This window comes from Magnolia sinica, chromosome 10, assembly GCF_029962835.1.
Source record: "Magnolia sinica isolate HGM2019 chromosome 10, MsV1, whole genome shotgun sequence".
In the NCBI taxonomy this organism is placed as follows: Eukaryota; Viridiplantae; Streptophyta; class Magnoliopsida; order Magnoliales; family Magnoliaceae; genus Magnolia; species Magnolia sinica.
This window is the reverse complement of record NC_080582.1, coordinates 85,492,277-85,508,714: the sequence shown is the minus strand read 5'-3', so window position 1 is coordinate 85,508,714 and position 16,438 is coordinate 85,492,277. Positions and strand designations below refer to the sequence as shown.

The 16,438-nt window shown below is 40.1% G+C and overlaps 1 protein-coding gene across 4 annotated transcripts; it reads left to right on the top strand.

The window, feature by feature from the left end:
* Positions 1-206: 206 nt before the first annotated feature.
* LOC131217265 (KH domain-containing protein HEN4) lies at positions 207-14,598 on the top strand. Of its 4 annotated transcripts, XM_058212148.1 has the most exons (8): positions 216-947; positions 4,839-5,273; positions 9,043-9,294; positions 12,200-12,583; positions 13,063-13,139; positions 13,217-13,328; positions 13,848-14,000; positions 14,159-14,598. In XM_058212148.1, the coding sequence occupies exons 1-7, from the start codon at positions 306-308 to the stop codon at positions 13,989-13,991; spliced, it is 2,046 nt and encodes a 681-aa protein (XP_058068131.1). In that variant the 5' UTR covers positions 216-305; the 3' UTR covers positions 13,992-14,000; positions 14,159-14,598. The 4 variants fall into 4 exon arrangements, 3 of the variants coding, with proteins under 3 accessions (XP_058068132.1, XP_058068131.1, XP_058068129.1); XR_009157242.1 differs by lacking the exon at positions 14,159-14,598 and having other exon boundaries at positions 207-947; positions 13,004-13,139; positions 13,848-13,980; XM_058212146.1 differs by having other exon boundaries at positions 220-947; positions 13,848-14,598.
* The last annotated feature ends 1,840 nt before the right edge of the window (positions 14,599-16,438 follow it).

The following is a 16,438-nucleotide window of genomic DNA, read 5'->3' as shown; positions in this document are numbered from 1 at the left end:
AGATGGCTGAATATTTTCTATTTTTAACCGTCCAATAAAAAGTCCACTAATCCGACAGTAACATCATCGAATAGGAATTATGTGTGGTTCATGAAATATATAATGTAAGATCCATAATTTCGACAGTTTAATTGGAATAATTTATTCAAATATTATAATTTTTAAGTGCCTGTGTATCATCCATCACACTCTGCCAGAGTATTAAAGTTATTTCTCAAAAGAAAAAGAAAAAAAGCGGGAAAAAGCATAGAAATCTATCTCTTCTGCAGCAGAACTGTGGAAGATTACTGTAAAAACCCAGGAAAATGGAGGGTACTTCCGTCATTCCTCCGGCGAAGCGCCTCTTCGACCCATCCACCACCGTCCGATCTGAATCCAACGACCAGAACAGCGGCCGATCATCCAAGCGCCGGTCCACCTCCTCCTTCAAATCCCCTCCTCTGCCCCTCACTCCGTCTTCTGGCGAAACCCTCTTCCGGATCCTCTGCCCGTCCTCCAAGACTGGCGCCCTCATCGGAAAATCTGGCTCGATCATCCGCCGCTTCCGGTCCGCCACCCGCGCCAAGATCCGTATCGATGACCCGGTCCCTGCTTCCGACGAGCGTGTCATCCTCATCGTCGCGCCTTCTGCGTCGACTCCGTCGGCCCAAGACGATGAAGCCGGGGACAAGGCAGAAGTGGTGGCGTCGCCGGCTCAGCGGGCGCTGGTGATGCTGTTCGATCGGATGGTGGAGGTGGATGAGGAGGAGAAGGATAGAGTGGCGGAAGCTGTAAATAAGGGGATCGTTGTGTGTAGATTGTTGGCGCCGAGCAATCAGGTCGGGTGCGTCTTGGGGAAGGGCGGGAAGATTGTGGAGAAGATAAGAGAGGAGAGTGGGGCTCAGGTTAGGGTTCTTGCAAAGGATCAGATCCCAGGATGTGCGGCTGTGGGGGATGAGCTAATTCAGGTACTTCTTTTAATACTTTCTTTGAGTTGGGTTTTGTAGGAATTCACAGATTGTTTATATAAAGCAATTAGATTGTTCAAAAAAGATTATTATTATTATTGTTGTTGTTATTATTATTATTATTATTATTATTTAAATTGTTTCTGTTTTTGGTTGTGACTTGTGAGGAATGTGGTTAAGGTAGTGTTTGGATGTACTAAGCATGCAGTTTGCATTTGGGGCAGTATGGAAAACAGAATCCGCATTTAATGGGATTTTTGTTTCTTTCCGCCTTTTCCACCGCAAATTACGGAGATGTGTATGAGAATGTTTTGAATGCATCTGAGTATCTCACACTCGAGGAAGACTAATTAGGGGTCATTTGGTTGATGATAAACAGTTGTAATTGGCGGTAGATGTATGCACATGGGCAAAAAAGGGTTGTTTGTTTCATGGTAAACAGTTGTAATTGGAATCAATGTGAAATGGAATGCAGCAAAATCATGCGAATTGGAATCCTCTCAAAAGGCTAAGAATAGGATGCAAATGGTAGAAATGGTTGGATTTTCAAAAGTGTGCCCACTTTTATGGCCCACCCGAGCTGATAATTTCCTTATTTGGCCAAAGTATATATTTTAATGGGCTCATTACAATTATTGTATCAAATGTCGCATATACTAATTTGGGGTATTAAAGTTGATTTACTTAATGCATTCCAATTATAGGCATCCAAATGCAAATTTTGGATTCCAGTGCATTCTAATTATCGGCGTCCAAATACAACTAAGGGTACCAATTCACATCGACTCCATTTACCATGTGATTTGGATTCCAATGTATTCCAAGTACAAGCATCCAAACAAACCCTTATTACTGTCTTTAAAGATTGTGCATTGTTCGCTCTTGTCATCGACATGATGCATTTTCTTTCATCCATATTAGAATACACATTCCTCTAGACTGTTTGTTAATTTGAGCACAGTTCGATCCTAATTTTCAACGTCTTTCACGAATTTCAATCTTCTGCATGTATAACCCCAAAATTTCATCCATCATTCTAAACCCAAAAAGGCATCAAGCAAAGTTCCCTTTGAGACAGAGCGAGTTTGGTTCAGGGTCAGAACCTGCATCCCATTTAGGCTGTTGCATGTGGCATAACCCAAGCTGTGTCAGTTTGGTCCCAATCCCAGGCACCAGCCATTAGAAAGCAGCTTTAAAGAAACCAAAAAAACTGTTTGTCCTGGCCAGGGTGGTAGGCTGCCAAAGCTCATTGGGAAAGCATCAAAGTATCAAACCAAGGGCTTATCATCGCAAGGAAAGAGGTCCTGAACCATGGGGAGTGAAGGTGTGTCAATGATAAATGCTTGCACATTGGGACCTCAAAACAACAATGAAGGCATTAACGTCAGTGTATGGAAATGTCATTTGGGGGCCAAGATCTGATTATGCAGCCCGAAGAGAACCCTGACATTGTAGGGGTCCATTTCATGATGCCGATGGGATCCTTGATATTGTTGTGGTCAAAGAGCATAGATTCTAGAATAATTTAGAGGTCACTGAACTCCTTACTGATTTTTAGACCAATATGATAGTTACTTTGTCATCGGCAGTTTTAACATTGAAGCTTAGTGGCGATGTTACAAGAAATAGGCTCTGTCAATGGCAACACTGTTATTGTTGAGGGATTCATTTCATCATGTCGACTGAAAATCCTTCACTGCAAGGATGTAGAACACTCAAAAAACAAACATAACCACCCTCCCCCAATGTATCTGGATGGTTTTTGTGTTTCTTTAAGACCCACATTGATTGCAGATCCCGAGGCAACCTAGGAAAGTACTATAAATAGGTGGCTCCTCTACCCATTCCAGTGCACCTACTGTTCTCCTAGGATTCTGGAAAGCCAATAGAGGGAAAGTGCTCAATGTTGGAAAGCTTGTGGTGCATTGTAATTTCTGGTAAGGAGTCTTGGAGCTTAAAATTTTTTAGACCCCGAGGAGCATAGTGGTCAAAGTTAAAGACATTATGAGGATGGGTGGACCAAGGTGAGGTTATGGTGTAGGTTCTTTAATTTCTTAAAACACTCATGCATGATAGCATAAATGTTTTTTAATTGCCTCTATCACGCAAGCACATTCCTACAATAAGGGAACTGGTAGGCCACTGAGAAAATAGGTATCAAGACCACTCTTCTATTCTTCTTTTTCTTTCTTTGCACTTGCACTATAGCTTTCATAGTAATGCAACATACTTCTCAAAATAACCTTAACCATTTTATATCAAGGGAGCTGGAAGGGGTCTCTGGTGAAATGAACCTAATCCCTTTAAAAGCTTAATTGATCAAATTTTCTCCATCCCTTATTTGGGCCATTTTAATTAGTAGGACCCTCTTTTCTTTTTGAATTATACTCATCAAACCAAACTGCTACATGCAACTGACTGTTTTGTAGTACTGTGATCCCACAGACATACCTGTACAAGGATGGCGAGTTAATCATATTTGGTTCCGTCTGCCCATATCAAACAATGGTGACCACAAATCTAGGACTCAAAGCCAATTGGATAGATTTCCTAAATTTCTGTTTTTCTTAGTGGCTCCAAGTGCTTTTTGTGACTGACCGGAAAATTCACATCCTACAGTTCCTTGTACCCAAAAAGGTCAGTTAGGGTAGGTTGCCACCTTAAAAAATCATTTTGCTCACTCTTCCTATTTTCCATCTTTTTTGTACAAGTGGCACGCATTTCAAGGCTGAGTGGGATTGGTGGTCTGGTGGGCCTCTGGGTAGCTGAACCTTGGCTGTAAATATAATAGCAATCAGACCAATTGGGCCACTGCATTAGTGGTCTACAAATGGTTGGTTAAAAAGTGTTGGTGCAAAAAAAGCACTGTCTAAATTTTAATGGGCTAATCAGACCACACAAATATCTAAATACAGCAATGTTTGAGCTCTTGTCCATACATGTGGTGGCTGACCAAATCAATTATCCCAATCACTTCAGGAAAAAAAAATGCTCACTTATGGTGGCGACCCTCGCCAGTGTTTCCTATTCATGTTAAATACTATGTATTAAATTTTTGTATTGAAAATGAAATAATTCTATCATCATCATCATCATCATCATCATCATAGCCTTATCCCGATTAATTGGGGTTGGCTACATCAATCTTGTTCTACCACACCACTCTATCAAGGGCTAGACCTTTAGTTAGACCATAAGTCATCAAGTCTTTTCTTAATACACCCATGCACATCCTTTTGTGCCTTTCCCTTGCCCTTTTAGAGCCTAAACTGAAAGATTTCTATGGCAAAAGTTTTTTTTTTTTTTTTTTAAAGGGCTACAGTACAATGTTTGTTTGCATTGTACATGAGGCATCCATGCACACCAATCTGGACCATCCAAATTCACAGGCCCCATTGTGATTGAACAAACTGTCCAATGGGTGGGTGGTCAGAAAAGGAAGTGATCAGAGTTGCTGAATTTGCCAGGTGGAATCAGACACATAAGACTGTCTGGTCAGTGTGTCATTTTCCATCAACAATGTCATGAGTAGGATGTTTTGGATTGGCATGCATGAACGTCTCATGTAAAGTGGATGAGTTGCCTTGTATCTTATGTTAATGCATGTTCATGTTGGTGTTGAAACATATTTAGCCACCAGCATTGGACCATGGGATGGTAGAATTTAGTAACAGAATCCTGACACGACAAACAATGTTGTTTGCATGTGTCATCTCTTCTTAAATGAATATGCTATTGCTACCATCATATCAAGCTATCTGGAACGGTCCACCTGGGTAAATTGATTATCTTGTTTAGATTTATATTTTCATTTTAATAAAATTTTAAGAAGTTATTAGAATTACTCGTGCATCTAAGATCATACTAATTAGTGATTCACTGGACTTGCAGATAACTGGTAGTGTTTCATCTGTAAGGAAAGCTCTCTTGTCTGTTTCAAGTTGTCTCCAGGATAACCCTAGGTCGGATGCAACCAACTTTGTGGGTGCCAAATCGTTAGGGGTGATGCTTCGGGGAGCTGGTCCGGCCGCTCAAGTGGACCCATTTCCTCAAAGGGGTTATGTGCCCAGTCCCCGTGCCTTAGATTATCATTCAAGGGGTTATTCGTCAGTCCCAGGGCCAGACAGTGCTGCACTAGGCCACAGGCAGGTTCTGGAAGAAGAGGTTGTATTTAGATTGTTATGCTCAAATGATAAAGTTGGTAGTCTGATAGGAAAAGGTGGCACTATTGTTCGGGGTTTACAAAATGAAACTGGTGCCTCGATCAAGGTTTTAGAATCAGTGTCTGATTCGGAGGAGCGAGTCGTCGTGATATCTACATTGGAGGCATGTACATCTGTTACTTAAAATGGAATGTTGCTTGTTTTATAAATAAAATCTTTATCGGCAGGGAAAAGAACAGTTTACAGAAATTTTACAGACTGTAAGAGCAATTGATTGTAGTATACTTAACATCCTTCCCATATTGTCTTTGGTATGGGAAACACCTTTTGCTGCCAGTTCTTGGATTTCATTGATTATGAATGGAATCTCCAAGGACCATGGATCAAAATGTACAACTCCCAAGGACTCGTTTCCTTTGATAATTCCTATTAGCTTGTAATTTGCAAGAATCCTTGCCCAAAGAAGAGATTCTCAGCCTTTGTTGAAGGTGTGGGTGTCGACTTCATAGATCATTGGGCTTGAGAATGCCAATGTGATCTTCCTTTCTCATTCCGACTTCATACCATTTTTGTTGTAGACGATATGGAATTTCTTATTAAGCTTCATCCACCACAAGACAACTTTACTAACAATGCTTGTGGTTTTTCTTTCTTTTCTCCTCTCTGGCTACTAGGCACACTACTTTCCAATTATTCAACACATCACTAGGTTACATTCCTCAAATTTCTTCCATGCTAGAGCCCATTGCATAGTGAAATTTCTAGCCACATTATAGCAAAATAACCATCTTCACATTATATGAACCCTTATTTGAGAAGGCCTTGGTTGTAGAACTTTTGCTGATCTACTACTTACAAGCCAGCCCCAAATTGTTGGGAGCTGGGCACCCATGATAGACACGAGAAATAAAACAACAATACTGCACCCTCCTTGCATCTTTACAATAGATGAAGATGTGGTCCCCCAGTTCCTCCAAGCTATATGCAATTATGTTTATACTGAGAAATCTTTGCTTTCCGTGTTCAAGATGCTCAGGTATTAGGATCTTGTTTGCTATTAGCATCCAATGAAAAGCTTTGATCCTTTGCAGGTTGAGAACCTTCCTCACTCCTGCACGTGGTGAGATTACATCTACCTCAGATATATTAACATTGAAAAAGGTGATTCGACTCTCCAAATCCTTCTATTCAACCTATTCCTATAGATATTCTTGCGCTAGCCTAGCCATCAACTCTTCAAATTGCTTAATTTCCATACCTCTAAGGTTTCTTTTGAAAATAGGATTCTAAACCACTTCACCTCTTTTAACTACAAAACATTGCTGAACTGACACCTGTTTTCTAGGGACTGAGCCATACAGCCCACGTTACAATGACCAAGATGCCTCCTCCCAGTTGAGGATATTCACGAAACCGAATTCCATTCCCCACCTCAACCTTATATCAAGTAGTTTTCCAAATGCCATACCCTAAAGTCATAATTCCTAGCTGTCATGGTTCACCACAAACTATTCAGTTCCTCCATAAATCTCTGTAATCACTTCTCTAGTACACCCTAATTCCTTCCTATTTTTCTCCACAAACTAACTCCTTCCACCTTTCTCTAATTTTGGAATTTATTAAGTGGGGCCATATAACCAGCACCACTATCTTCCCAATAAGATCTCTCTGATCTCTTTCAAAAATTTCCCCGATCGTGCTAAATATCGTAAATATGGACAGAGAGTAGTCGTGCAATTTCAAGATAGAGTAATTAACCCACTTGTAGGTTTTGTTTATTCTATGTGAGCTAATTTTCGTTCGAATCTCAACTACTCAGTCCCATGATGAAATGATGATTTAGGTTGTTTACTCCCCCAAATTAAATCCAAGGGAGGAGGTAGGGAACACCAAGGTAGGAGATGGGAAGTTTCTCCATTTTCCCAAGATTTATTTCAAGTGGGCAACATGCTTAATGGAAACTTAACTTTTTCTACCAGCGCTCCTTGGCATACCAAAGAATCCTTTGGAAACTGGAGACGTGCTGTTGGGACGTCTGGATCAATGTTTTAAATATCAACGATATCAGCCGAAATATCCCACAATATATCCTGTATCCCACCTGTGCGATACAAAATGCACATGTAGTGCCAATATATCCCACGTGTTCGATCTAGTGAGCATTTTCAATTTCCGATCTCTTCTTCTTCTTCTTTTTTTTTGAAATTATTATTATTATTATTATTATTATTATTTGAAATTATGTTAAGTCAGTGTCAAATGATTATAAATCCATTGGTTCTTCATGTTTTGCATGAAAAATCATGGAGTTGGAACTTTGATTTCGATATCCATTGATTCTTCATGTTCTCCATGGTTTTTTCGAAATTTTCCTTCAACCAGCTATCAGTTGAGACTAATTTCAAAATATTTAGGAGTATTTGATGAAACGATCATCACTTACACTCTAATTTCGAAATGTGAATGCAGGTGGTCTAACTTGGGGAAGATTGGGGAAATTTCAAAATTTCCCCAATTTTTCCCAAATTGCTTGCAATGTTGCACTCCAAACATGAAATCATGCATGCATGAGAGCTGGTCCACTGATTTGTCAAGTCCTTGTCAATTTTCAGAAAATAAAAATCATTTTTTAATTAAATATTATTATTATTATTATTATTTTGAAATTTCCCTTTAACCAATTGTCATCAATTGAGACTAATTTCAAAGTATTTGGAAGTGTTTGATGAAATGATCACATACACTCTAAATGTTATGCATTCAATTTGAATATAGTTGCATTAGTTCAGTTAGACATCGCATAATTTAGGACCCTATAGAAAGAAATCCTATTATATGCACTTTTTTTTTGAGGTGTCATGATTTAAAAGTGTGTATTAAGGTCTTATTTAACAACCCATAAAGTTCCATTGAAAAATTCAACCATTTCCCCAATGTTTCCCCATGTTTCCCAAAAAGTGCAATAAATTACCCGAAACAAACGATATATCCCGTGCGATAACTGATACGTATCTGTATCCTAAGGACGCGATACGTAACGCAATACCGATATTTTGAACACTAGTGTGGATTACCCACCCTGACTTTATTTTTTAATCCATGCTCCCCCACAATAGGATTCCATTAGGTGCCTTTCCTGAAGATGGTGAAAAGAAAAGGGGATAATGGATTTCCTGACTTCGAGCCTCACAACCGTGGGAGAACTTTGTATTTTTATGCTCCTTGAACTATTTCATCTTTGATTTTTTGTTCCAACTTATCGCATCTTCTCCACTATTTGAATTTCTTTATGATTCTTCTCCTCTTACGTAGTTGTGTCATTTGTACTATATATATATATATATATATATATATTCTCATTTACATATATCTTTCTTTCTTCTGTTCATTTCACTTTTCTACTTCATCCACCTACCATTAGGCTGTGTTTGGATTGGGTGAAAATCTTGTTCAACTACGGACATGAAATCGATTTCCTTTGATGTGACAGTTTTCTTTGTCTGAGAAATGCAAAAGGGGGAGGAAATCAATTTCTTTCTCCAAAATTATTCCTCAAAAGGTGGGTAGAATCTTTTCCTCTCTAAAACCTTATAGTGTGACATTTTAAATGGGAAAAGTTGTTGTTATTACACTTTTCCTTTGTCTCAGTAAAGTTTCCATGCAAATTATGGTGCAAAACAAACAAGTGAAAGATATTTTCTTTCCATTGAGTTGATGTCATGTTTTCCATGGTTAGGTTAGCATGGCAGTGTTCCTTTTCCTTTCCAAAGTTGACTAAGGTTTTCACCTAATCCAAACATGCCGTTATAGTAAATGCTCGACGACTCTCTATTGCTTGCTAAAAAATTGCATAATACTTGGTCAAATATACTCTCAACTATTAATTAATTTTCCCCACTTATTGATTTTGCTATTCGTTTTTACCTTTACAGAATTCAGAACTAAAACGTTCTCCTGCACAGGACGCTGTGATTCGCGTCCATTCTAGAATTGCAGAGACGGGAGCTGAGAAAGGTGTTGCATTTGCTGCACGGCTTCTTGTACCTTCACAGCAGATAGGTTGTTTGTTGGGTAAAGGAGGCAGCATTATTGCTGAAATGAGAAGAGCATCTGGAGCTAGTATCAAGATTCTTGTGAATGAGCAAGTCCCTATATGTGCTATGCCTAATGATGAAGTTGTCCAGGTACTTTTCTTATACCTGAATTAAGCATTCACAAGTCGGTATTCATTCTGTTATTCCTTGGTTAGTTACCTGAGGCATCACTTGCTTGCAATTGGTTAATTTTTTCCTCCATAAGCTCCTTTGCAGGTTTTTGTTGTGATTGCTTATCTTTGCTCTGTTTGGTGCAATGGTTTTTGCTGAGTAGCTCATTTTATGAGATCTGCCCTATATTATGTGAGTTTGCATGCATCTATCTTGCAGTAGAGTGCCTGTGAAATGCATCATATAATGGTTTACTACCTGAGTTGCTTTTGGTTATAGAGCCTGCTAGATTGGGGTGTCCAAGAATGAGATTAATTGATGCATCTGGGTCATGCAATCATCCAATTGAACCCCAAATATTTCTAAATTTGTGATCAGGCAGGTCCATTTAATGGTCTAGATTTCAGATCAGGCCCATTGATGGGTCCAAATTATAGATCAGGCCAGATCGAAGAACTGGATCATCATACCATCCAAGTTGAACACCTTAGACCACATCAAGGATCGAGGTTGAACTGTTCAGCCATGTGGATTAGATCATGGGCCAGATGACTGATGTAGACCAAATCGATGACTCTTCCAATGGACTGTCTGACCTGTGGGTCCCAAAATTTTAAACTAATGTCTTTGAAAAGCTCTCTCTACGACCAGCATAATATTCTGGAGCCTTTGTATAAATCATATGGTCTCTACAAACTGTATGGCTGTTTAAGGAGTCCCTTATGGTTGGCATATAGAAGTTTAGTGAGGTCTAAAATCTTTGTTTTAGGTTCCTTTCCAAGGGACCATCTGACCTGTGTGTCCCAAAAGTTTAATCGGATGTCTTTGAGAAGCTCTCTCCACAACCAGCATGTTATTTTGGAGCCTTTGATCGCACGGTCACTACAAACTGTATGGCTGTTGAAGTCCCTTATGGTTGGTATACGGAAGTTTATTGAGGTCTAAAATCTTTGTTTTAGGTTCCTTAAGTTTTCTCCTTTATTCCAAGTTGAGCAGGATTAGGCAATTATAAGTGGTCCAATGAGATGCAAGTTCTAGAGACTTCTTTCTATAATAATCTAGGGAAGTTTTTTTTTTTTTTTTTTTGAAAGGTAATCTAGGGAAGATTTTAACTTATATAAAAAGCAACAGGGATGACTGAGGGGTGATCAAGTTGCTTTTTTTCCAGCCCTTGTGGGTTCTGGAAGCTCCAACAAGGCAAAATCAGTAGCCATCTAGATAGGGCTTGAGATCTTAATACAGTTGGGGTCTTGGTGGTGGGGGAGAACGATTCATGTAATGCAACTGTGTGGACTGTGGAGAGCAATATATGTAACGTGATTGCTTGGTGTGCATCCATATATTTATCTTGTTCTTCTTTATTTTTTTTTGGTTCCTTTTGGTGATTCTATTTTTCTATTTCAAGTGAAGAGATCATTAATTTTGTGACATAATCTTGGAGGCTTTGATCTTCTAATTGAGCTAGTGATCTATCATCCTATTCAATTCTTTCAAGTTGTGCTACATCGCTAATGTTGGCCCATTTTCAGGGATAATAAATAATGCTCCTGAATTCCATTCGCCAAGAAAACAAGCTTTAATTGCTTTAAACTAGTAGCATATTCTTGCTGAATTTTTAAAAACAAGCTTTAATTGCTTTAAACCAGTAGCATATTCTTGCTGAAGTTTGAAACGCATTATATTTATTCTTGGATGTATAAAAGGTGGTCATAAATGCATTATATTTATTGTTGGATGTATCAAAGGTGGTCCGCATAAAAATTTCTCTTACTCTGTTCTTGTTATTTTATATCATTATCTCATTTTTGTTTGTTTATTTTCCAATTTTTCGTTATCTTTTATCCGCATAAAATTTACAAAACTCTCATTAACCATCAGTTAAATTAACCGAATCAAAACACTTTCCCAAGTTTTTCTTGTCTTAATGTTCTATAGCATATGCTCCTAGGTGTGAGGGAATTGATGTTTCATTTCAAATGTAGGGGACCTTCTTTGGAGTTACTATAACATCTTTTCATCTTCTTTTATTGGATTTGGACATGCTTCTGCAGAGGGGTCTGTTGGAAGAGTTGTAGTTATGAGTGTTTACTCGCTTGCCTTGCACTTGCTTCAAATCTGGTAGAATCTGTTGTCAATAGTTCATCATCATCATCATCTAAGCCTTAACCTAACTAATTGGGGTCAAAGATTGGTCCTTAAAGGTTATTTATTTAGTTTTAAATTCAAGCCTCAACATTCTGAAATTAAGGTGATCTTTTGTACAATTAAGTCGAGTGTTTAGCAGATTTCTTTGTTGAGGTTTGCTAAGCCCACATGCATCTACCTGCCGCTCAATGTACTAATGAGGCTGGTGTTTGAAATACAAGCCACTCATCAGGTGTGTCCTACTGTATACATTACCCTTCCCCAAAATCAGACCAATCCACCATCATATAGACCATGATGTTAGAAACAGAAGGATCGCTTACAATACCCTACAAAACCCATCTATTTTTTTTCCTGACTATCCATTTGTTTCATAAACTGTAGCTCAAATAACCACAGGACAAGCCCGATTTTGTTGTCTAGGTCATCTGCATGGTGGGATGCATCTGATGGACGTCTTGGATATTGCAGGTGAGTCCTACTTTGGCACCTGAGTCACATGTGCATGTTCTCTCATGGGGGCTTAGCAAAGCTCTTCTTTGTAATTGCGTGTATCCTCACTAGGACAAGAAGTGGCTTGCATCACCGTGATATTAGAAATATTAGGAATAAATGTGATAATCATAATTGCTTTGAAATGAAGTAAGATGCAGTAATGTGTAACAACTACCAAGCGGCATCTGTTGCACCTAATTAAAAATGGTGGCAATAAATTGAGAGTTTAGTTTTTTGTTGGCAGGTTAATGGTAGTTTGCAGTCTGTTCAGGATGCTCTATTTCATATCACAAGCAGGCTTCGAGAGATGGTCTTTCCGATGAAAACTCATCCAAGTGTTGGCTTGGGGGAGTACTTATCGGCAGCATCCGAGCTACCACCCATTATATTTAGACAAAGGCATGAGCTGATCTCTCCTGGGCGATACCCTTCTCTCAGGCCTCACGGGCTAGATCGCTCAACCAGTCTCCCCCATACCATGGATCGCCAGCCTGCTCCCTCGCATGGTATAGATCACCTTGGAGGACACGCCAATGTTGACCGAGTTCCCTATCATTATGGTGGCGAAAGATCGGGATATGGTCCTGCCTTTGATCACCCCTCACCTCCAAGGTCATGGGCTCCCCAGGTAGGCAGCTCGAAACTTTTATGAGTGTTGCGGTGGCCACTCACAAGACTAGGATTTTGAATCCTATTCTTTGCACATGCCAATGCGGCACATGCATGCAAGAACCAGGCCATTCATCGTGTGGACCCCACCATGTCTATTCCATGGCCCAAAAGTCATGTGGGTTTGGTATTGGGCGGGCCACACGTGTACGGTAAAAACTGTACTGTTGGAAAGGATGGACTAGCAGCTGCATTCGACGTACAAGTGCAGCCCACCTGATCATATGCTGACCTGATTTATGTGGCATGGAACGTTCAAGGTGGGGCCAACCTGATGAACGGCCTGGATCTTGCCACTGTGGGGGAGAGTAGGCATTTGGAGTCCTATTCTCACGAGTGGAGCCATGGCAGGGCTCTTTTAACAGTTGTTGGCTTGCAGGCTTTTGGACTTAAATTAAGTGGTGGACGTGTTGTGGTAAAACCCATTCTTTTCTGTAGTCAACAAACGGTGAGAACCCAAGAGGCATTGCCGATATCGAAACTGGCTTGGCTACTAGAAGTGGGCCCATTGGAAGGTACCGTCTACTTGGGGATTCCTAAGCTTTGTTGGTCATGCATGCTGATTCTTAATCAAGTGAATTGGTTTATGCAGCGGAAGTCAGGCAACTGCAGTGACAAGCACCACAGTTGAAGTTGTAGTTCCTAGGACATTGTTGAGGTTTATTTACGGAGAGAATGGTAGCAGTCTGAATCATATCAGAAAGGTGAGTCGTGAGCGGGATGCTGCTGCTATTAATTTCAAATGATCAAAGTGGGGAAGTTTCCATCAACTTGCATACATCTAAAGATATTTTGATGGAGTGCTAGACCGCCATGTGCATTTTACACCATTTTCAAGATGATTGATCACTCATCCACCATAGAGATGGCCGTCCAGTCCACCTAAATCATGGCCTCCACTGTGGATGGAGCATTTAGCCCAAAAAACAATGAAATCATCTGATATAGGCCGTCGATATTTGGTTCTTTTAAGGTTTGCATTTGATTCTTCTCCAATTTTATGGTTATGATCATCTGATCAATGCGAATTATGCTCCATCCACAATGGGGCTAATGATTTGGATGGTATGGATTGATGAAGATTATACACTTGTATGGTGGGCGGGCCACCATTAGGAAATGGTGAAAAATGGCAGGCAGTAATCTAGTCGGAGGATGATTTGCAATTTGACTAGTTATCATGATTTCCTGTGGTTGCTTGATGTTTATATATATATTGTTAGATCTCGGGTGCTACGGTGACAATTCACGACCCAAGGCCTGCGGCCACAGAGGGAACGGTTGTGATATCTGGAACACCAGACCAGGCCCATGTTGCTCAAACCCTTCTCCAAGCTTTCATCCTCTGTGGACAGACTACACCCTGATCATCCCAAGTCAGTATGATTCTCTCTGCTTAATGTGGTTTTTGCTGATACCATCATGTGGATTTTGCATAAATGGTGGGGTCGGCTTCTGCAACAGAAGGGGTTGTTTGGAGGGGCATGTGCTTTGCGTGTATAGCAGGTGAAATGGGGTTTTTCGCTATTGGCAGATTTAGCAAGCCATGGATATTTATATCTGGCCATTCACTGCAAGAAACTATGAGAAGCCATCTGAAGTTCTATGTAAATTGGATAGGGAAAATACTCATCAGAGCTGTTTGTGATCTCTTATTTCTGCTGAGCTGGAAATTTCTGACGTCCACAAAATGCGGGCTCTCTGGACTTCATCATCATCTCCCATGCTAGAAACGGATTGCTAGTGGGGAGAACTTCTGTAGAAGAGAATGATCACATCGATCTTGCTACTGGGTTTGAGTTTTGGAGATTCAAATGATTGCATCAATGTTGTTGCTGGATTGAGTTTTTGAGATTCGAATGATCACGTCGATCCTGTTGCTGGATTGAGGTTTCAGTATTCTTGGTCTGTAAATTTCCCACCTCATGGAAAGAAAAGGAGCATTTTCTCTTTGGAGGATGCAAAAAGGGTGTAGTGGTTGTGAGTCATTGCTCTTCTGAATTTTCATTTTATTTAATGTTTGGTTTTAATCCAGAAGGGAAGGGATGTGTTGCATCATTTGGATGGTCTACAAAATCCAGAGTGCAGCTGTTCTAGGACTAGGTTGTATATATTATTTCACAAAAAAAAAGAAGGAAAAAAGAGCTCGTCTCCACTTTCCTAATTGCAACCATACTCCATATGTAACTGACCACCAATGGGGCCCGTCAACGGGCTGGCCTGGGGTTGGCTTCAGCCCAATTTCGAACCGTTCAGGCTAGCCTGCCTGGCTGGGCCTATTGAAAATTTTGATTTGCTTAGACATCTTTGTTATGGATTTAAATCCAGGAATATCTTTTCTTAACTGAGTTCGTCGATGCATCCAAACAACCCCTTTGCATGCATGCCTCTTATAACAAAACTCTTTTGTATGTTTGCCCAGTGCTGTTTTGTAGCCTAACCATGATGCATACAGAGGCTTTTGGATTGAGCTTGGCTTTAAGACTATTTGCTAGGACCGGGTCTAAAAAAATTGTTTTGGGCCTGGCCCAATAAGAAATGGGGCTTGGGCTACGAATAAGCAAAGTTGCCTGTTGGTGAATCCCTGCCACGGATTGATCAAGATTTGCCGTTGATCAGTTGACGGCATTTCCTGTCCTTGATCAAGAAATCTTGGCCCTTCCTATCCCCGGTCTTCCTAGCCACCAAATGCAATAATCGGATGGTCTTAAATCTTTATCATCCAAGAGAGGGTGACTCAGGGCTGTCAACGGGCTGGGCCTGGGGAGGTTTGGGACCGAATTTTGAACTGATTCAGGCCGGGCCGTCTGGCCGAATGTGCTCAAAATTCTGAATTTTTAGGCTCGAGCCCGGCCCATTGGCACCCTTGTGCAGTTGTTTTGGGGAAAAAAGCATTCCCTGAGGGTGGCCTCACTACAATATGTGCTTTGGCATTGAACTAGTTTGATACCTGAATCTCAGTCTAGGCTACCCAAACACCGTGGTGGCCCACTATGTAGATCGCAGCTCGAAAATCAGATTTATTGGTCATGTCAATCATAACCGTTTGATTTTGTGGTCCAATTGCGACCTCTGACCATTTTGTGTGGAGAGGCCATCAGGCCCAAGGACTTTCCTTCCCACCTCAGAGCTTTCCTGGGTACACCTATCCAACCAGGCAGGTGTAACATTTTAATCAAAAGATATTTATGGCAAAATTCCTCAAGTTTTCTGATTTCAGGGGATAATGCCTTTGTCAATTGAACTACCAGAGGTGTTTTTTGAATGAGAGAATTAGCAGAACACCTCCATTAGTGATCTTTCTTTTTAACAAGAAATTCCAGAATTGCAGGGCCCACGTGATATGCATATAACATCCTATCTAAGATGTGCACCCAAACATGATTACCCAAATAAAAAATTGGGCCTATCAATTCATTGCATGGGTTACAAGTGAATTTGGATGTTTTTCGGTAGTAGAAATTATTTTTATGGTGTGACCCACCTATGATCGGATCCACCATATTTTCTGTTCATCTGGTTATCATGGTGTGGTCCATCTGTTGGTCACCTTCCATGTCTTACATTTAAATGCTAATTGGGCTCCACAATTCTCGAATTCAATACCTTTCTGAGAAAAAAATAAGGCATTTTGATAATTTCACGCCTCAAAAAGCTCCATTTGATAATATTCAAAGGCATTATTCAGGGAGATAAGAATTAACAAATATTTTGCTCTAAAAATCTCTTTATTCAAATCAATAAAAAAAATTATATTTATTTTTTACTCTCCATTAGATTGAAAATATGACCTTGTCCACAAATTATCAACTAA